General features: G+C 58.6%; 2 protein-coding genes across 2 annotated transcripts in view; both read left to right on the top strand.

Annotated features, from left to right (window-relative positions):
• Positions 1-20464, top strand: part of CAPN5 (calpain 5) — a 52873-nt gene that overhangs the window by 15005 nt on the left and 17404 nt on the right. The window contains exons 2-3 of the mRNA XM_082626942.1: positions 14-240; positions 7469-7600. Of these exons, the coding sequence (XP_082483068.1) occupies positions 76-240; positions 7469-7600 (297 nt within the window). The 5' untranslated portion in view covers positions 14-75. The remainder of the gene's footprint in view (positions 1-13; positions 241-7468; positions 7601-20464) is intronic.
• OMP (olfactory marker protein) lies at positions 13380-13907 on the top strand (the record flags this gene model as incomplete). Its single annotated transcript, XM_082628757.1, has 1 exon — positions 13380-13907. One exon carries the CDS (start codon positions 13380-13382, stop codon positions 13869-13871), a length of 492 nt encoding a protein of 163 aa, XP_082484883.1. The 3' UTR covers positions 13872-13907.

Raw genomic sequence — 20464 nt, 5'->3', positions numbered from 1 at the left:
TCTGTCCTCCCAGGTGCCCCAGGAGCTGCCCTCTGCTGCCTTGTCTCGGCCTCCCCTCCCGGGTCAGCGGCCACCATGTTCTCCTGTGTGAAGCCCTATGGGGACCAGAACTACTCGGCCCTGAAACAGGCCTGTCTGCGCAGGAAGGTGCTCTTTGAGGACCCGACGTTCCCCGCCACCGACGATTCACTGTATTATACGGGCACCCCAGGGCCCGCCGTTAGGTGGAAGCGCCCCAAGGTCAGTGTCTGGTCCGAACTGGTGCTGAGGTGGGCAAGCCCAGACCCACCCAGTCTGCGGGGGACGGTGGGTGACTGGGAGGGGTCGCTCTGAGGCCCCAGGCAACTGAGAAAGTGGAGCGGCTGATGCTGGGCCCGCCTGCTGTGGGATTTCATCTGGATGGGGAGCCAGGAGAACGGCCCCCAGTTCCGTGGCCACCACTGCCCAGCCAGGACCTCTCTGGGCCTCAGCTTCCTTATGAGGAAAGTGGGGCCCTCTGTTCTGCCACCCTCCTGCCAGGGTCGTTTTTCGGATACAAATGAGGTGATGTGGATGTGCCTTTTTTTTTTTTTTTTTTTTTTTTTTTTGCGGTACGCAGGCCTCTCACTGCTGTGGCCTCTCCCGTTGTGGAGCACAGGCCCTGGACGCGCAGGCTCAGCGGCCATGGCTCATGGGCCCAGCCGCTCCGCGGCATGTGGGATCTTCCCGGACCGGGGCACGAACCCGTGTCCCCTGCAGCAGCAGGCGGACTCTCAACCACTGCACCACCAGGGAAGCCCTGGATGTGCCTTTTTTTTTTAGTACAACGTAGAGTGACATTCAAGTAGAAGGAATTTACTTTGCTGATTATTGTCATAGTGATTTTGAAATTGTCATTTGTTGTACATGGAAGGTATTTATTATGATGGTTAATCAGTAATAATAGTAATAGTAAAAAAATAATAGTACCGCATAGAGTTGTGAGCATTAAAAGAGATGGTGCATGAACGTCTGGCGCCAAGCCTGGCACCCATAAGCCAGCTGTCACCATTATTGTCGGGATCTGTGAATTATGGAGCATCTGTCTGACGGCTCCCTCTGTCCCAGCCTTGGTCGCTGAGGCTGGAATGTGTTGGACAGAAGCTTCTGGCCTCATGGCATGATCTCATTCTCTTTAACCCCGATTCCTGAGTGTGAGAGCGGGTGCCCTGGGGGCCTGGGTGACGGAGAGGCTGCTGAAAGCCAGTGCCCCAGGCCCCCTCCCCAGTCTCCGCGGCTGTGCTGGTGACACTGAGAGTTGGTCACACCGGAGGGACTTCAGTACAGGAGATGGTGCTGGACCGAGGTGCCTGGGGCGGGGGAGACTCCCCCTCCAGTACTCAGAGGAGGCATCTCAGAGTTGAGGGGTGAGAGCGTGGGGTGTGAGAAAGACACGAGCTTGAAACCTCAGCCTTATTTGGGACGTGGCAGGAGCGTGGGGTGTGTGGGGTGAAGTAAGGGGAGAGGGAGCCCGGGGGCCCTGGGGTCGGCAGGGCTGGGCCAGGGCAGCTGTGCTCTGAGGCAGCGGGGGATCTTAGGCCAGGCTCTCAGCAGCGTGTGACCCAGGGCGGGGGTGGAGGGGAGATTTGCACGTTACAAAGTGCCTTCCGGCCCCCCTGGGCATTTTGGGAAAGTGAAATTCAGTTTTCATGTCCCTCTCACAGGCCAGGCTCTCAAGTCCCTTCCAATGCACAAAATCCGATGTTCTTGGACTGGGGTGCTTAAGAGGTAGGGAAACTGAGTCCGGGAGGGGCAGGCACGTGCCCCGATCGCCCAGCGGGGCACAGCAGAGTGGCCTGCACGGGTCCTGCAGGCCACTGGGCTGTCCCTTCCTCCCAGGGCTCCTTCCCGCCCTGGCCCACCTCCCCGGTCCCAGATAGAGGGTCCTTGGTGTCCCCTGGGGACCTCAGCCCCATGAGCTGCGCTGCCTTGGTTCTCCGAACTCCCAGCCGCCTCCCAGCCTGGCCTTAGACTCCTGCCCCTTGGTGCACCCCCAGCCCCCATGGCTTCCTCCCTCTCCTTTGTTTGGTGGGTGGGGAAGGAGGCCAGCCTCAATAGGCCTTTGTGAGGCCTTGGGTGCTCAAGCTCTCTGCCCTCCTCTCACTCCACCCCCTCGCTGCTCCCCTCCTGACCCTCTGCTGCCCTCTGGCCATCACTCAGACATTTTAGATCCTGTGGCTCTGGAAGGAGGCTGGCAAGGCATGGCTGGGGACGGTTGGGCTTGCTGCAGTGAGAGGAGGAAATGCCAAGCTGGCTGGGCTCAGCGTCCCCCTGCTGTGTGACCCTGCTGGAGTCACCTGCCCTCTCTGAGCCCTTTGCCAGTCCGGGAGTCCTGCCACGGCACACTCTCCTTGGCTGCCTTTCTCACCGGGCTTGGTGCCTAGTCGTCCCTAGACACATAAAGAGGAGGAACAGAGCTGCCCCTGCCTTGGAGGTGGAGGCCAGTGACAGGCAGCTTGTGGTGGTTGGCGTTGAGAGGGAGACGAGTGAGCGGGGCCCAGGGGCGGCGGTGGGGGTCAGTTCTGGGTTGGGAGGCAGTTCAGGGCCAGGCACTTCTGAGTGGTGTGGGATGCCGGGGTGAGACGGTGTGGACTGGGGTGTGTGGGATGGACGGCCCTTTGTAAGTGGGGCTGTAGGTGGTGGCAGGGTGGGATGGCGGGCAGGCCCTGCTCCACCGACAGGATGCGGGATGTAGGGTTGGTGGAGCAGGAAGTCAGGCTCACTTGCCTCAGGCTGGTGGGGTGGAGCCAGCCCAGCGGGGTGACCATTAACTCCCAGCTGCTGGGCCCTTGGCCAGTGAGGTGGAGCATGGCCCGAGGCAGCCGTGTTTCTGTGGAGTCCCATTTCCTGGGTCCTGTGACCTGACTGTTTACAAGTAGAGCAAAAAGCCAACTTTCTCGAAGGCCCAGGGGAAGCCCGTCTTCACTCCCACCCCACCCCCAGCTCCTTCTCTTGACATTAGTTGTGGCCTCTCTGCTCTTGGGGGATCTCCTCAGCCAGCCTCCCTGCCTGCCAGCCTCCCTCTTCTTTCTCCCAAAATGGAATGAGGAGGCTGGCTTTTGAGCCAGATGGCCTTGGCCCTACCTTGCAGGAGGTGTGACCTTGAACAAGTCACTTCCCCTCCCCGGGCCTCAGTTACCTCATCTGTGAATGGGGAGAATAGTTCTCGCTGCTCCTGGTTTCTGGAGGTTGAAGTGACTTGAGGTATATCTGTGCTGTTCAACACACAGGGGGCAGATGACAAACCGCCTGCTCTCACCACCTGCTCCTGCCGGCCTGGTGTTGGGGACCCAGAGCCAACCCTGCCCGGAAGTCCCATCTCTTGGACTCTCTGGTCCACTTCAGTCCCACCCACGGCACCTGCCTGGGCCCACACCCTCCTCCTCCCAGGTCTAGTGTTTCTTTGTTTTTTCCCATTCGGTAAACATCAGCTGGCCTCCCTTAGGGGCCTGGCCAGGGAGATAAGAGGAGATAAGAGACCGGAGGAGGCCTGTGACTCAGGGGGAATCCCAAGGGGATGGGTGGACGGGAGGCTTCCTCCTCTGTCAGGCCCAGGGCCTTTGTACCACTGCTTCTCATCCCTGCATACCACTCCACCCCACGTCCCCCCTTGCTGCACTGTGCCTTGTCCCATCTCTGGGGATGATAAGCCTGCAGGTCCTTTGGTGGAACCAAGAAGGGAACAAATAGGGATCCCACAAACAGACATCAGTTTTGGAACCTCCCAGAATTCTCGTAAGGTGGCCTGGTGGTCCCCAGCCCCACGTCTGGGGCTCATGCTCACACCAGCACCTGGAGAAGGCCCTGCTCCTTGGCTGTGCTGAGCATTAGGCCCCTTTATGCCGTGAAGCAGGCAGTTTGCATCAAGTCCAGCCACCTGGGCCTCTGCCCTGCCCAGGAATGATCCCCTCCCTGGCATATGCTCCGGTGGCCTTAAACAATGGGAGGATGGGGCGGGTAGCATGGGCTGGGGAGGCAAGTCTGTTGCAGAGGGGATGGGGCACAGGCTGTAACCCCTGAGAGCACTGCCCTGTTTTTGGTCCCAGGCAGAGGTCCTGCTTCCTTCCTGGGCCTCAGTTTCCCCGTTCTAATCGATTCCAGCTGTGATCTTAGCTTCCGGGAGGGAGGTGACTGGGGTGAAGGTGGATGGATGAGGAGAACGGGGGAGAGCGGAGGGGCTGAAGGCGCCCTGGATCCGTTGACTAGCTGCCTTCCTGTTTCTGCACCGGGCCTGGAAACCTGAAGTTCTGGTTCAGGGAGGAGCTGGTTACGGGCTGTGACCTATGTCCGGTGCAGCTGGTCTGGCAGGCTGGAAGGGGCCGAGAGGTGAGAGGTGACCACAGCAGCAGGAGGCTGTGCCCCACAGAGACATACGTTGACCGGAGGAGTGGTCACCCCAGCCCTGGGTGTGGCCTGGCCCCGGGCTCCCAGCAGGTACCTGGCCAGCCCTGTCCTGCAGGCCACTCTGCTGTCCCTTCCTCCCAGGGCTCCTGCCCGCAGCAGAACCTGCCAAGCCCCTGTTCCTGACACCGGAGGTGGGCAGAGCCAGACCTGGGCCCTGCCCTGGAGCTCTCAGGCTGGTGGGGGAGACCCAAAGGTGAACTTCAGGGAGGGCAGCTTTGGGAGGGAGCACAGCTGGCTGGGGGCCCCGGGGAGGATGGCGTCAGAGGTCGCATCGGTCTCCAGGCTGTGGCTGGATCCCATCTTGGGGGGGAATTTGGAGTCTCCATTCCCCTCTGGAACCTCCCTGCCCATCAGCCCTCTCCGTGCCTGCTCTGCTGGCGTCACCGCCTCCAGGGAGCCTCCTCTGATCTCTCCCTGGGTTCCTGCTGTCACAGCTGTGCTCACATGGAGGGTTACACTCAGGCTTCTCCTCCTCAAGGGCTCTGCCTGTGGGCTGGGAATTTTCTGACTGGCTCTGCCCTCTGTGCTTAGCCAATGGCCCAGGAAAGGTGGAAGGACTAACACTGGTCTTGAGAAGCCGGGCTCTATGGTGACAAAGGTGAGGGTCAGCGCTGCCCCTGACCCCTTGGTTTCATTGCCATATTGCAAGTCCCCCAAGCTGGGCTAAGGACAGGTGCAGGGGATGGAGAAGGGATGGTAGCTTTGTCACTCATAAGTCCTGGCCCAGCTGGAGGCTCTGGAGCTGACTGTCTGAATTGGAATCTCAGTTCACCTCTTCCTCTGTGGCCCTGTGCAAATGACTTAACCTCTGTGCCTTGGTTTCCTCATCTATAAAATGGGGATGCTAACCGTACGTGTCTCACAGGGTTGTTCTGCACAGCTGGGCACACAGCAGGTGCCCAGTCATTGCACGCTGTTTCTGATTGTTCCATTCAGAGTGTCCCAAGTTGGCCGCTGGACTCCAGGGCCAACCCCAGGTGCCGCCGCCAACCTCAAGTCGTTTCTCTATCTTGAGCTGGCAAACCCGCGCCTCTCCTGGCAGCGGGAACACACCCAGACCACCTCCTCCTCTCCGCTCCCTCCCAGGCTGGCAGATTTGCCCCAGGTCTCTGCTCTATCACAGGGAGTCAGGGCAGTGCCGAGCCTGGAACCAGGGACTCCGGAGCCCTGAGCTCAGTCTCTCCCAGGGGCCAGAGAAGTGTCTGGGGCAGGCTGGGGCGGCTGGACCTGCCCACAGGCTGCCCTGGCAGTGCCGCTTCGTGGGGAGGAGAGCTCTGTTCCGGGGGCTAGGCTCTGTCTCATCCATCCACTTGCCGCAGGACCCTAGGCGCCCCTGCCCCATCCTGGGCCTCGGCATCCTCCTCTGTGGAATGGGTGGTCCTGTCTCTGTGCAGGGCCCACAAGGGGGAGGGGTGCCTCGGAAGTCACTTCCTCTGATGCCAGGCGGTAGCTGTCTCCTTTCCCATGGCGGGGATGTGGCTGGGGTCCTCCAGGTACGAAGCCCCCCTCCACCCTTGTCCTGCCTGCCCTTCCGGGCCCCAGGGAGGCAGATGCTAAGTCATGGCTCCCTCTGGCTCAGAGTTCTGAGCTGGCCCTGGGAGATAAGATAAGGAGGGCAGCTGGGTGAGAGGCAAAGCCACTGCTTCCTGAGAGCTCACTGGGTTTCCAGCCTCACTGGGTTTCCATGACCTGGGGCAGTGTTACTCAGACCGGTGGCATCCCACAGTCTGTACTCTGGGGGAGCCTCTTGCAGCTTGGCCCTGGGTCACCCTGAAATCCCATCTGGAGTGCTCATGCCCTCAGGGGAGTTACAGCCCTCAATCTGGCCCTCCCAAACTCTGGTTTTCCCAGGCAGAGGTGGCAACAGGAGTCCTGAACACCTTAGTGAGACCTGATGGCCCTTTGCCCCCTTTTCCCCTGCCAAGTGCTCTGCCTGCACGTTCTGTGGAGTCCTTACACAGCCTTGCAGGCATAATAATCTACTTCCTTTGCACAGGGGAGGAAATGGAGGCTCAGAGAGGTTAAGCCACTGGCCCAAAGTTGCACAGCCGGTAAAATGGGGAGCAGGAATTTGAATTCTGTCTTCTTGACTCTGCTGCCCTCTGCTGGCTGCCTCCCGTAGGACCTCAGTAGCTCTGTTGTGATTGAACTGGTTCAGGAGCACCAGCTGAAGTGGAGGCAGGCCAGTGCTGTGTGGCTGGGGTATGTTGTTCAACCTCTCTGGGCCTCAGTTTCCTCATCTGTGAAATGAGCACAATGCCCACCTCTCAGGACCATGGTGAGGATAGATCACGGTGCCAGCAGGAAAGAAGGCATGTCTCAGTGTTTACCTCCCCCACCCCGTATTGTCGCCCCCCTTGGAGAGTAGTCACTCGCTCTCAGCTCTTTAGATTGAAGATGCTGATGGGTGAGAAGGAGGGGACTGGGGTGGGCACTCGGGGAGCTCTGGGGGTGTCTGCTCAGCTCTGCTCGGCATTTGCTTGCTGTGTGTCCTTGAAAGTCACTGCCTGTCTCTGAACCTTCATTCCTCATCCATAAAATGGAATAAAAATGCCACACTGCTCGGGTGGGGTGAGGGTCAGATGAGACAGCCCGAGGATGTGCCCACATGGGTCCTGGGATGGTTGTCTCCTCGCTTCTCCCTGGCCCTTTGCACTTGTCATGTGCAATTTTGATGTGTTTCTGCCCTGCACCTCACCCCACTTTGTGACTGTGGGCCCCTGAGAGCTGGCTGGGATGGGCCCCGTAGGGCTGCTGGTGCTGGAGGATGATGGACACTGAGCCCTTGCTGGTCAGGGAAGACCACAGAGGGCAGGAGGAAGGTGGTGGCCCGGGTCCAGCCCCTCAAAGTCCTTCCACAGTATTTGCTCTTCATCCAAACTTTGGCAGAAGAGCAGAGTTCTTCAGCCAGGGGAGGAGAGAAGGGCTTTCTGGGCAGCCCTGGGGGAAGCTGGATTTGGAGAAACTGACCCAGGGCCCCAGTTGGCAAGGGGAGGCGGGCGAGTCTCCACGCAGACAGTGAGGTCTCCTCTCGGCTTTTCCACAGGACATATGCGAGGACCCCCGCCTCTTTGTGGATGGCATCAGCTCCCACGACCTGCACCAGGGCCAGGTGGGCAACTGCTGGTTTGTGGCGGCCTGCTCGTCCCTCGCTTCCCGCGAGTCACTGTGGCAAAAGGTGAGGCCTGGGTCGGGCAGGGGTGCTGGGGAGACTTAACTCAGCCTGGTGCCCTCCCCACCAGATGGCGGAGGTGCAGCCTGATTGAGCAGATGAGACGTTACGACAGCCTGTGTGGGGATGGGGCGGGGTGATGCCAGGGCTCCCCAGTACTGACGGAGCATCAGAATCACCTTCCCTGCCCCTGCCAGCTCAGGGGCAGGTGCTGGGAATCTGCAGAGCTCCCAGTTCTGATGTGTCCGCTCTTGACTGTTGGGGGCCCACTGTGCAGAATATGCACCTGTGAAATGTGGAGGCTGCCTAAACCATGTGCAGTGTGGAGACACCAGTAACTGCAGCTCAGGAGACCCCTGCCAGTATCTGCTGTGCGACTTGGCCAGCTCTTGTCCTTCTCTGGGCCTCACTCTTCTCACTCTGAACAGCTGGAGTGATCCAGACAATCCTGTTTCATGATTCATGGTTCCAAGCAGCTGATATTCTGGACCAGAGCCACAGGGTTTTAGGTTGGAAAGAACGGGCTCCGGTCCTGACACTTCGCCCTCTTGTGGCAGCATTCGGCGGTGCAGCCCTTAAGTCCAACACTCAGAGCTCCCTCCTTGGGGAAGCAGGGAGGCTGGAGTTGTGGTTTCTAAAGAGTAACTGATGGGGACTGCATCCTGGGTTCCCACGCCAGCAAATACAAGTCATTGCCCCTTTCTCATCCCTGCCCTTTCTGTAGGGACTAGCAGCAGGGCTTAAGAGCACCGGGCATCCGAGTCTTACAGGCTCAGGTGCGAGTCCCAGCCTCGCTGTTTCATAGCTTTGTAATTAGCCTCAGGTTACTCATCCAGAAAGTTGGGATATCAGAGTAGCTCCCTCTCGGGGAGCTGTGAGGGTGGGACAAGGTACTGTGCTTAAAGGGCCTTGTGCAGTGCAGTGCTGCAGTGACCGGTGTTGTGACCATTAAGATTCATGGAACATGATGGGTGCTCCTGGGCAAGCAGGGTGCAAGGGGCAGATGAGTTTGTTCTCATCCTCTGAGGCATCCCTCAGCCATCAGAGGGAGCTGTGCCCTTCGCCGAGGCTGGGACTGTGGTAGGTGTCCTCTTGTCATGTCTTCTGAACAGGGATGTGACCTCTCAAAGCCACCCCCAAGTGGGCATCCCTGGGGCCTGGCCCCGGTGGTCCTGTGGGATACGGGAAGCTCTGTGCTGTAGGCCCCTCGGCAGAGGCCACTGCTGAGATCTGTAGACATGGGTGGTCATGGGGCGTCCAAGCTGGGAGGGCCTTGGGGAGCCTCATGGCCCACAGAGGCTCGGGGTCTGGTGCTGTTCTTCGGGTGTAGAGCTGTCCTCACCCTCCTGCCTCCAGGCTCCAACCCCCTTCTCTGAGCCCAGAACAAGGTGCCCTGGTCAGGGCTCCATCTGGGGCTGGAGGTGGCACATGGGAACCCTGTGGGGCTGGCCCTACACCTCCCACCCTGCCCTGTAATTGCCTATTTATCTGTGATCTCCCCTCTCCAGCTCACAGACAAAGCTGGTCTATATCTTCCTGCTGAGCCCAGCAGGAGCCCGGCACAGAGAGGGCTCAAGGAAGTTTTGAGAACAGAGTTCCTCCCCAGCGACTGGCCAGCAGCCCCAGGCCTCCTGGGGCCTGCAGTGGGGCCGGGGCCTGGCTCTCTGTGTCCCCTCCTGGGGAACGGGCTGTCTAGTCATTTGTAGAGATGAGCCTCAGCTTACTGTGTGCCCTGCCCTGGGCCCAACCCCTGGGACAGCTCTCCACCTAGCAAGTGGAAGAAGGGGCCCCGGACCCGCAGGCAAGAGGCTTGTCATTGATGCTTTGTGACCATGGGCAGGCCTGTGTTTGTCTCTGGGCCTAAAGTTCCTCCTGCAGGGTGTTGGGGCACCCAGCCTGGCTTGTCTGGAAGCTTCAGGGGCAGATCTCCAGGAGCTTAGGTCCCTGGGAGGTTGGGTGAGGCAGGCTGCTCTGGGCTAATTGCACTCTGCCTTCTGGTGCTGCTGTGGTGACAGACCCTGGGTCCCGGCAGGAGGCACGAGGCCCCGGGGAGCTCATTACTGTGCCTCACCTCCCCTCCTGTCCCTGCTGACTGGGCCCTGTTTGTTGTCACCCCTCACTTGCTGGGCCTGTTGTCCTGCAGGGCCTCCCCTGCCCCACCCTGTTTTCTCCATGGAATAGGGGCGCTCAGCCTGAGCTGCACCCCTGCTCCCTCCACCCACCTCACACTCTGGGGATGCTGAGCCTCAGATGCAGGCGCATCACACCCCCGACACACATGCCCCATTCTCTAGGAAGCCACCCCTTTTACCTCTAGTGCTTGACATGGCCTGGGGCCGACAGGCACGGGATTTGAAGCCAGCGGGTCCTGGGTTTGATTCTGGCTGGGTTTCTCGCTAGTCGTGTGACCTTGGTCAGGTCATGTTTCTTCTCTTGGCCTCTGTGTAAACCTGACTTTTCCAGTCCCCATGGTGGTGGGAGGATTAAAGGAGCCCACGGGGTAGGGGTGCGGGGCAAGCCCATGGCGTTTAGCAGCAATCTAAATCCCTCTCTGCCCCTCCTCTGGCCTCCCACCTATTCCTCTCTTCTGCCGGACACTTCTAGGAAGCAGGCCTCCCCGTCCTATGGGATACCTGACGGGGGCATTACGGTCTCCCCAACTTGATTGTGCATTCCCTGAGGGCAGGGCAGTGGACTTTAGGGGACCAGGTTTTGTGGACCGGAAGTCAGATGTGACAGTGTGGGGGAGCATTTGCCGTTAGCCTGGCCTGGCCCAAGCCAGGTGAGTTCACCTTCCCTAGAGCCTGGCGTGACCCCAGGCGCGAGGGCAGGCCTGAGCCCTGCTCTGAGTCACGGGGTACCTGGGCCCAGGAGGAGACAGCCATGTCCCCGGTGGGGGGAGAGCAGAATTGAGCAGAAACCCAGCGGGGTGCCCGAGTGTCTGAGAGTGAGTTTTTGGGGGTGGGCATCCTGGGCCGGGGCCTAGGGGAGGCACCTGGTGGCAGGGCCTGGCAGTCTTTTAGTTCCACTTAAAAACGTTTCCCATCCCACCCCTGCCCGTGTTATATGAGCAACCCCCGCCCTTTAGCATATAGCAGTTCATGCACCGCACGATAACTGAGCACCAGCTATGCCCCAGCACCATTCTAGGTACTGGGGACAGGTGATTTTAAAAAGTACCTGGAAACAGCCAGTGTTGAGGGTTTTCTACATTTCCTTCTAGTCTTTTTTCATTTGGGGTTAAAGAGGGGCTTGTTCATTTGTTATGATCACATTTTTGCAGTCACGGATGCAAGTCTGGACCTTACTTTTCTCTTCTCTATTCACTCCTACGTCCAGCCTTTGGTGGGGCCTCCCAAGGCATCTGGTGGCCAAGCAGAGGTTTGTGGGAAGCAGTGGGCCAGCCCCACCCGCAGCCTCCCGCCTGCTCTTCCTTCCCCTCTGGCCGTCCTTGGTCCCCACGGCTCCCTCCCTCCTGCCCTGCCTGTCTGTGAGGCCCCAGCTCTGGTAACAGCTTCCACCTTCAGCCTCCTCCTGCCGGTCGGTAACCCTCTGCCCAGGCTGAGACCAGGCCCTTCCCCAGGGTCCTGCGGCCTCTGAATCCTCATTGGTAGAGGCTGGACACCTCCCACCATGTCCTGCAGGCCCGGAGAGGTGGCGGCATTCTCTCCCTTCAGTGATGCCTCCAGACCACACCCTCCCCATATAGACCCCTGCAGGCTCATGCCATTGGTCCCCCACTCCCCCCACCCCCGGCCCCCACCAGCAGCCCACCTTACTGCCATCCTCTGGCAACCAGCTACCCTGGCACCCAGGCACCAAGGGCTCAACACCTCCAATTTCTCAGCCTTTCCCACACCAAGTACTGCTGCGTCCCAGGGGTTACTGTGCCCATGTGGCTGACACCCTGCCCTCATCACCCTGGCCCAGTTCTTGGTTCTGTTGCTCCATCACCCTCACCTTCCAGCCATCTCCCTCCTTCCTGTGCCCGATGCACAGTTGTCTCTAAACCACATTTTGACTTCGGTCAGTGCCCGTGTACTCTCTCCCCATGTGCCCATCTTCCTCTTGTTGTCCTCGTCCTTAGGCCCCAGGATCCATCACATCAGCTATTCTCTTGTCAGTGTCATTCGTTCATTCATTCATTCAGGATTTCTGAGGGCCTCCTATGTGGCAGCCCTGTTCTAGGTAGTGACTAGAGTGATGAACCAGACAGCCACAGTCTCTGCCCTCTCGGTGGGGAGACATCACAGACAAAAACTAAGCAAATGTACAAATAAAAAGCAAAATTTAGCGCTGGGAAGGAAATAGCTCCTCCTCATGAAGGAGGGAGAAGTCCCCGAACAGTCACTCCTCAGACACATTGTTCCCCTCTCCTCTGCTGCTCCAGCTACAAAGGAAAAGGTTCTGTGAGGGACAGGCAGTTTAACATTTGCTCTATGGTTTTCTCGAATACCATTGGGGAGTTGCTGCCAGCAGCCCCCAGAACTGACCCAAGGGCTTGAGGTGTTTGTCTTAACAGGATCGGGTGTGTGGTCCCCTTTGGTGACCCTCTTGCTGTTTGTGTAGCCCAAGACCCCACTGACTGACTTAGCTTCCATCTAGCAATTGACTGTGCTTGTGGTCCACTAGACCCTTCAGGTTGTTTTCAGTTATTACACTTTGACCTCTGCTTCTGTCCTCTTTTCTGTGTGTGGCAGTGTCATGGCAGCTTCCCCTCTCCCTCACCCCCACCCCCAGTTACGCTCACATTTCTTCCATTTGCCCACGTATAACAGCTGAGCTCCTGGTTCCCCCTCAGGCGCTGGGGGTACAGATGTTTGTCAGATTCTTCCGTGGCCTCAAGTCTCCTGGGGGAAACTGAGGCTCGACACAGGAGTAATAAGTGGTGAGATTTTAGTAGAAGAGCTTCCTGGGCATGTGGCTGCCATGTGGTGCAGGGTTGAGGCGGGGCCAGCAGGCAAGAATCATCCAGGTCAGTGATTCTCAAAACACAGCTCCTGGACCAGCGGCATCAGCAGGGAGGTTGTTAGAAATGCAAGTTCTCAGGCCTCATCCGAGACCGATTAAATCAGAAACTCTGGGGTGGGGCCCAGCAAACTGAGTTTTAAGTCCTGCAGCAGGCTTTGATGCTCCCTGAAGTTTGAGAACATCGGTCTCCGTGAGAGATGATGGTGGCTGGGCCGGGGTCCTGGCAGTGGGGTTGGGGAGGTGTGTTTCCAGGGTAAACCACAGGCCTTGCTGATCGGGCGTGGAGGGGTGCAGGTGAGGCCGAGTCAAGGAGAGTGCCAAGGTTCGGCTTAGGTGACTTCAAATCTCAAGTCGGCGGGCCCCCTGGGCCTTATTTCCCACCCTGCTGCCAGGGGGTCTTCAGCCTCTCCTGATGTGACTCCAGTCAGCGCTTGCCCCCCGCCTCCTGCCCTCTTACTGCCTGTAAGCAGTGCTCCCTCTGCACAGCAAGCTAGCTCTCAGCCCATCCGTGGTAGCCAGCGTGGTTGCCACAGCAGCTGGTCCCTGAGGAGCCTGCCACCCTCCTGCCTGCGGGCAGTGCCTCCATTACCGCTTCTGCAAGGAGTAAGAAGGAGGCATGTGGGGACGCCCGCCCTCCTGCACACCCCATTTTGAGGACGGGGTGGGGCTGGGAAGAGCCAGTGGCAAAGAGGGGTGGGACGAGGAGGGGGGCGAAAGGGGAGGCGGCGCCCCTCTTTGGTGGCCTCTCGCCTTGGCCGTGAGGCCCCAGTCCACTCGGCTCCTGGACGGTGGAGGCGGCAGCAGCAAGGGGGCCATGGCTGAGGACGAGCCGAAGCCGACCCAGCTCGACATGCCCCTGGTCCTGGACGAGGACCTGACCAAGCAGATGCGGCTGCACGTGGAGAGTCTGAAGCGGCGCGGGGGGAAGCGCCAGGATGGCGAGAAGCTGCTGCAGCCGGCCGAGTCCGTGTACCGCGTCGACTTCATCCAGCAGCAGAGGCTGCAGTTTGAGCGCTGGGATGTTCTGCTGGACAAGCCGGGCAAGGTCACCATCACGGGCACCTCCCAGATCTGGACGCCTGACCTCACCAACCTCATGACGCGGCAGCTACTGGACCCCGCTGCCATCTTCTGGCTGAAGGAGGACTCGGAAGCCATGGATTGGAATGAGGCCGACGCCCTGGAGTTTGGGGAGCGCCTGTCCCAGCTGGCCAAGATCCGCAAGGTCATGTACTTCCTCACCACCTTCAGCAAGGGCGTCGAGCCTGCCAACCTCAAGGCCTCCGTCGTCCTTAGCCAGCTCTGATGGCAGCTGCCCACTACTACCCTCTCCTTTGGCCCACCTGCCTGACCCCTGCCCATACCCCTTTCCCCCATGTGTGTGTTTGGGGACATTCTTCTAGCTGCTGGCCTGTACTTGGCTTGGCCAGGACCCCCAAGCCTGCATCCTTCCTTCTCTCCTTTCCCTGGTGCTGGCGCTCCTGTTCACGGGAAGAAGATGCAAGGGCTCTGTAGTCTAGAAGCTGACCTGGCTGCCGCTGCTTCTGCCGTAGACCATGGAGACCTGGTCGAGGCTACTGGGGGAAGATGGAGAGGCCATGGGAGATTGCCTTCTCTTTGCTCCATTGTTGGGAGAGAGACTGAGAGACCAAGACAGAGACAGACAGAGACCGAGAGAGACAACTCTAAAGAACCAGCCATTGGGCTTCCTCTAGAGACAGGGGCCCGGAGATGACAAAGCAGCCTCCTTGGAGAGTCTGGCACACAGGCATTTGCTGCCCTCCTGGCCACGATGCCCCTTCCCAGTGTCCGTGTCTGGAGGTGAACACTCAGCCTGCTGCTCCGGGCACCTTGTGTGGGCTCACGACACCTCAGGGCTCTTAAGACATTGGGCAGGGTTGCTGTGAGGGCTGATTTGGGCAGCGGGCAGTGGCTGGCACGCTGGAGGCTCTGCAGGCCAGCTCTTGCTCTTCTGGGAATGATTTCAGGAGGGGAGAAGTGAAGGGGGAGATCTAAAAAACGTTGCATAGAGATGTATCTATCTATACGTATACATATGTATGGAGAGAGACCATGCTATATTCATATGGTTGTATTCTATACCTGCCCTGTGAATAAGTCTGAATTGCCTAGCTGGTTCCCTAGTGGCCCTTAGTAGGGGCTTGATCAGGATGACACTGGGGAGGGGAAGCTCCTGAGCCGGGAGACTTTGAGGTTCATGTAGTGAAGTGGGAAACAGTGTAGTAAACAGGTTTCCCTCTGCCTGGGGGAAGCTGGATAGAGGGGGTCCAGAGCCCTGGAGCTGGAGGCAGTAACATCTCTGGGGCCTGATGTGTCCCCTCCTGGGATGTCAGGCTTTTCCTGGCTAACTGGTCGGAGAAGGCAGGTGTGTCATCCTGGTGTGGCATCTTTGGTGGGGTTGAGGGGTAGGAATCGGGGGCAGCCTTGGAGGGGAGCTGTGATGGATGATGGTCAGAAGTGGGCTGGAGGTGACAGTGTGGTGTGACGGCGGAACACTGGCCTCCGAGGTCACAGGGCAGAACCCACTCACCAAACAAAGAGGGAAACTGAGGCACAATTGCCAGCAGATTCAGTTCCAACCCCCAAGCCCCCTTCACGCTGCACAGGCCCAGTGAGCTCCTCTGAGGCCTGGCATCAGCGAAGGGCACCTCAGGAAGCGCCCCCAACACCGTGTCTCCAGGTCAGCCCTGTTTTTCGTCAGGCACGTCCCCATGGCACTTCCCTCGTGAAGCAGAGCCGTCGGAGGGCTGCAGGGCCCTGGGAACAGAGGCGCTGAGAGATGGAGGGTCAGAGCCAACCCTAGTGGCCAGGGCTGCCGGGAGGGCAGGCCCCCACTTTGGAGGCAGGCAAGCAGAAGCAGTTGGAGTCGATTCTTCAGTGGGAGATTTGGCTGTGGTGTGAGCGATGGTCCGTCCTTTCTAACGTGAAGCTCAGGTGTCTATTTGGGGCATGCTTGGATTCCTGCCTGCTTCTCTGCTGACTCCGGGGGAGCCTGGAGGCTAGACCCCTGTCGATGGCCCTGTCCTTCTGCCTCTCTGCTTGACCCCTCCCTGCAGCTCTGGGGACCCTCTTGGTGCAGACTGCTTGTATCCCCACCCCAGCACGTCTGCTCTGTGCAGGCATGTGAGTGCCTCTGCCATGCTCACTGCGTGTCCCCAGTAAAGCCTGTATGTCCCCGCCTCGTGGTATGTGTTCTCTTCCCAGGAGCCACCCCTCCCTGGGCCCCCTCCACACCTGTGCCCCCTCCTCCTGCCGCTTTCAGGGCTGAGACCCAGAGCAGGTGGTGACTGGCCCAAGGTCAGACATCAGCATGGGGTTTAAAACCAAGTCCCCTGACACCCAGCCAGGAACCAACAGCCCTGACAGTTTTTTCTCCAGTGGCCCCCAGACCAGCCTCTGTATGATGGGGCATGGAGAGAGCCATGCTGAGGCCTCGAGGAGACACTTGGGGCCCACAGGGGATGGTGGGGACCCACCAAGCCGTGCTCAATCTGGAGTCTCCCTGCCTTGCAGGGTGGCCGGGCCGGAGGCAGACGGGACAGGTGAGTGGCTGAGAGGTGGGGTGGGACCAGGGCTGTGCCCGGATTTCCCTAACATGCTGTATGTCCTCCGGCAGCCCCTGACCCTCTCCCAGCCTCAGACTTTCTAAAGGGAACAGCCTGGTTCTCTGAAGCCCCTTGCAGCCCTGCCCCACTGACCAGAGAAGACCCATGTCACCAAGTCACCTTAGTGCCCCACCTGACCCCGACCCTCACTCAATTTGTGGACGGTGACAACAGAGGCCCGGGGAGGAGGCTGCCGGCCCGAAGTCACAGAGGGTGTGTGGAGGGGCCGGCGACAGGGTGCATGTGGATCAAGTTCTGGGTCTGTGGACCTTCGACCCCATGACCTTGGCCCCCTGGGATGGGAAAGGCCGATGCCCCCATCCCATCTGAGGGCTCAGGCCCGGGCAAGGCCGGCTTCTCCCCCGAGACAAGGGCAGGCCCCGCTTCTGAGGCCGCTCATGGGGGTTTGCTTGGGAACAGCCCCCCAGGCAGGTCTCGCATCCCCGTCTTCCTCCACCCCGGAGCCCTGCCCAGAGCAGCGGCTGCCGCCTCACTTCCCTTCCCCAAGCCCTGCCCTCCAGCCCCAGCCTCCATCCACTCCTGAAGATACTGCTGGGAGGGGTGGGGGGAACAGAGACGGGAACCCAGCCTTCCCACCCCGAGGACAGCAGTAGAAGGCCTGGTTCTGCTCCTGAGACTGGGTCGGGGGGAGTGCAGGGAATGGGAAACGAGGACCTGCTTTCCATGGAACCTGTGAGAAGCCACCGAGCAGAGAGACCTGCCATTTCCTGAGCTCCTGCCTCCCTCTGAGCCAGCGTACGGTAGTGTGAGGGACCCAGCCTGGCGCTGCCGCCAGCCACCACCCGCGTGACCCTGAGCAGCCTCTCGGAGCCTGTTTCCTCATCTGTCGGTGGGGATAGTAATGGTTCGTTCCTCATAGGGTCACTGTGAAGATGAAATGACTTAAAGCTAGTGAAGCACTGAGCTTCCTGAGAGGCACACGGGCTTCCTCTCTGGATTTCCTCCTTGTACTTTACCAGTTGCTGTAGACAGAGTCTCACTTTGCACCATGATTCTGGGAGGAGTGTGTTAGGAGAACCTATTTACTAAGGTAGAGTGTAGGGTCCAGAGAGGTGTAGTGAGTTGCCTGAGGCAACACAGCAGCCAGTGCTTAGGGCAGCAGGCAGTGTGGGGTGGAGGGATAGGCAGGGTCCAGGCCTGGCTGTGTGGTTGGAGAGAGTGGTCATGGGGGAGTGGATTCTCCTCACCATTACCAGGCTTGGAAGGGCCCAGCCGAGGGAACCTTAAGCCCTCACAGTCTAGCCTGGGAGCCTAGCCGGAGGGGCCGCCCAGGTCTCTGAGCGTCTGGCTGTGCTCACTCCTTGTGAACAGGGATCCTGGGGCTCCCTGCAGGGGTGTCAGCACCCCACGCTCCAGGTGGTGAGCTGGGAGGCGCTCCTCTCCCAAGGGGCTGGGGGTGGGGATTGCCCAATCTTCCTGGCTTCTTCCGGCCGTGGCATCTGAAACTCGGCAATTTGAGACTCTTGGAATCAGAAGCTGAGAACTGAGAAACTTCAGATGCTCAGAACCAGGGACCCTCTCGTTCTGAGGATCTGGAGAGGACTGTGGCTCACCTCACCCAGCTTGGGTAACACAGGAAACTCCACTGTAGCCCCTCAGCCTGCAGCCCTGCTGGCCTTGTTTAGAAGTGCTCCTGGCTGGCCCTCTGGCATCCCAGGCAGAAATCTGTGGGAAGCTCCCCCTCTACCACACGGACAGACACACACGCACACACTGGCACCTACACATGCATGCTTCTGTGCACACTCACACACGGGCATTCACTCACTTGCCCAGGGTCCCAGCAGGATTTGAGCCCAGCCACTTGGGTCTGGGTGGGAGTCCCTGAGGGAGAGTGCCGGGGGGTGCTCCAGGTGCTGGGGCACCAGGGGGTACTGTGGCACACCCATCAGTGGCTCTCTGAGGTTTCTGGGTGATTCTGCAGTGGGTGGCTATTAATGGGCACACGAGGGGCTGCAAATCCCACAGAGTTCTTGCCTCACTGCCCGGTCAGCCCAAGGAGGTGCCTCAGCCCCTTCAGGCCTGTTTTTCCCATCTGCACAGTGGACTGTTGTTAAGGTTTTCCTTTCTCCTCTTGGGAGGGAGGTTGACCAGGTCCCCCCGAGGTTTGCACACACCATGTACTCCACACGCCAGCAGGGACGACCTCTTATGTGTGCACAGCCGTCCACAGTTGATGCAGTACAGCCAAGGCTGTTCTCCACCTTCGTTCTCACAACAGCCTTGGAGGGAGGGTAGGTAGATGCGGGGACACTGAAGCTCCGAGAGGTGGCCTAGTCGAAGCTTAAGTCCCAGCCACACACCGAGGTTGGTAAATTGGTGTCCAGCATCAAACAACAATCAGTATCGAGGCTGCAGAGAACAAGGAGCTTTATTTGCAGGTCTCAGGAATTGCAACCGGGGAGACACAGATTCAGGTAGAACCAAAAGAGCGTTCCAGGAAAGAGGAAGTCAGGGGCTTGTAAAGGCAAAAGCCATAAGGTCATTAAAGGAAATATTTGTCCTGAAGGCTGTCAAGAGTTATTTTAGGGTAAGGATCCAATAAATATCTTGAGTTTCTGGAACACTGGGCAAACGTTCTGGATGGCTGCATTAAGACAAGAAGTGGTCAAAGTTCAGATTCCATGCAGGTGATGACATGCAGAAGTCACGCTTTCTCAGTGGCCTCCCAGCTCCATTTTTTTTTTTTTTTTTTTTTTTTTTTGCGGTACGCGGGCCTCTCACTGTTGTGGCCTCTCCCGTTGCGGAGCACAGGCTCCGGACGCGCAGGCTCAGCGGTCATGGCTCACGGGCCCAGCCGCTCCGCAGCATGGGGGATCTTCCCGGACCGGGGCACGAACCCGTGTCCCCTGCATCGGCAGGCGGACTCTCAACCACTGCACCACCAGGGAAGCCCCCCAGCTCCATTTTATTTTATTTTATTTTATTTATTTTTTTTTTTTTCTTTTTGCGGTATGCGGGCCTCTCACTGTTGTGGCCTCTCCCGTTGAGGAGCACAGGCTCCGGACGCGCAGGCCCAGCGGCCATGGCTCACGGGCCCAGCCGCTCCGCGGCATATGGGATCCTCCCAGACCGGGGCACGAACCCGCATCCCCTGCATCGGCAGGCGGACTCTCAACCACTGCGCCACCAGGGAGGCCCTCCAGCTCCATTTTAGAGCTCTGTCTTAGTAAAACTGACTCCATTTTTATTTTCCTTTCACACCAGTAGTGTGTACAAGCTCACCAGCTGTCCAGGCCCTCGCTGCGGCTGGCATTTGGGGATTTTCCTCCCAGAAAGACTCAGCCAGCTGTGGAGCTGGCCCTGGCCCTGTGCCAGGTTGTGGGGATCTGAGCAGGAGCTTGGGGGAGGGGCTGCCGGACGGCGCCCAAGGGGAGGGTGGGGTCAGGAGGACCCTGCAAGCTGCTGCTCAGCTAGCCCCAGAGGGACAGGGACGGGGACTGGGATGAGGCCGGCAGAGGGAGCCACCCGTGCAAAGCTGAGGTGGCCTGAGGCATCACGGGGTGTAGATTCCTATAGGGCCTGAGGGAGGCAGTGTTCAGGGGTGAAGCTGAGAGCTGCCCGCAGGGCTTTGAATGCTGGGCCAGGGAGGTAGTGTCCCCGGAGATGGGACTTTTCAACTGTACTCACGCGAGAGGACAGAGACAGCCTAGTGAGCCCTTGGACCCATCCCTCCACCTCAACAACTGGCAACTCGTGGTTGATCTTGTTTCCTCTACAACCCTGCTCCCCCCAGGCAGCATGTCATTTCATCTGTAAATATTTCTGGATGTATCTCTGAACGATAAGGACTCATTCAAAACCCAGAGCCATAATATGGTAACATAACTAAAATAACTTTATAATAATTCCTTAATATCATCAAATACCCAGTAAATGTTCTGGTTTCTACTCTGGGTCACAAATGATTATATGTATATTTTACAGTTTGTTTGAATCAGATCCAAACAAAGGTCCATTACTGCAGTCCGTTGGTTCCCCTTCATCTTTTCATTTTTTTCCCTTGCAATCTAGTTGCTGAAGAAGCCAGTCATTTGCCCTGGGAGTTTCCAACCATCTGGATTTTGCAGGTTTCATTTTCATGGTGTTCATTAATATTTGTCTGTGCCCTGAGTTTCCTGTGCGGTAGCATTCACCTCTGGAGGCTTCATAAGGCATGGCACAATTTTTTTTGCACAACCGCTTCATAAGCGAAGTTCTCTCGGGAAGTACATAATGTCAGGTTGTCTCTTTTTTGTGACATAGGAACCAT

Source organism: Mesoplodon mirus (assembly GCF_964341445.2).
Source record: "Mesoplodon mirus genome assembly, chromosome: 7".
NCBI lineage: Eukaryota > Metazoa > Chordata > Mammalia > Artiodactyla > Ziphiidae > Mesoplodon > Mesoplodon mirus.
This window is presented reverse-complemented; position numbering and strand designations above follow the sequence as displayed.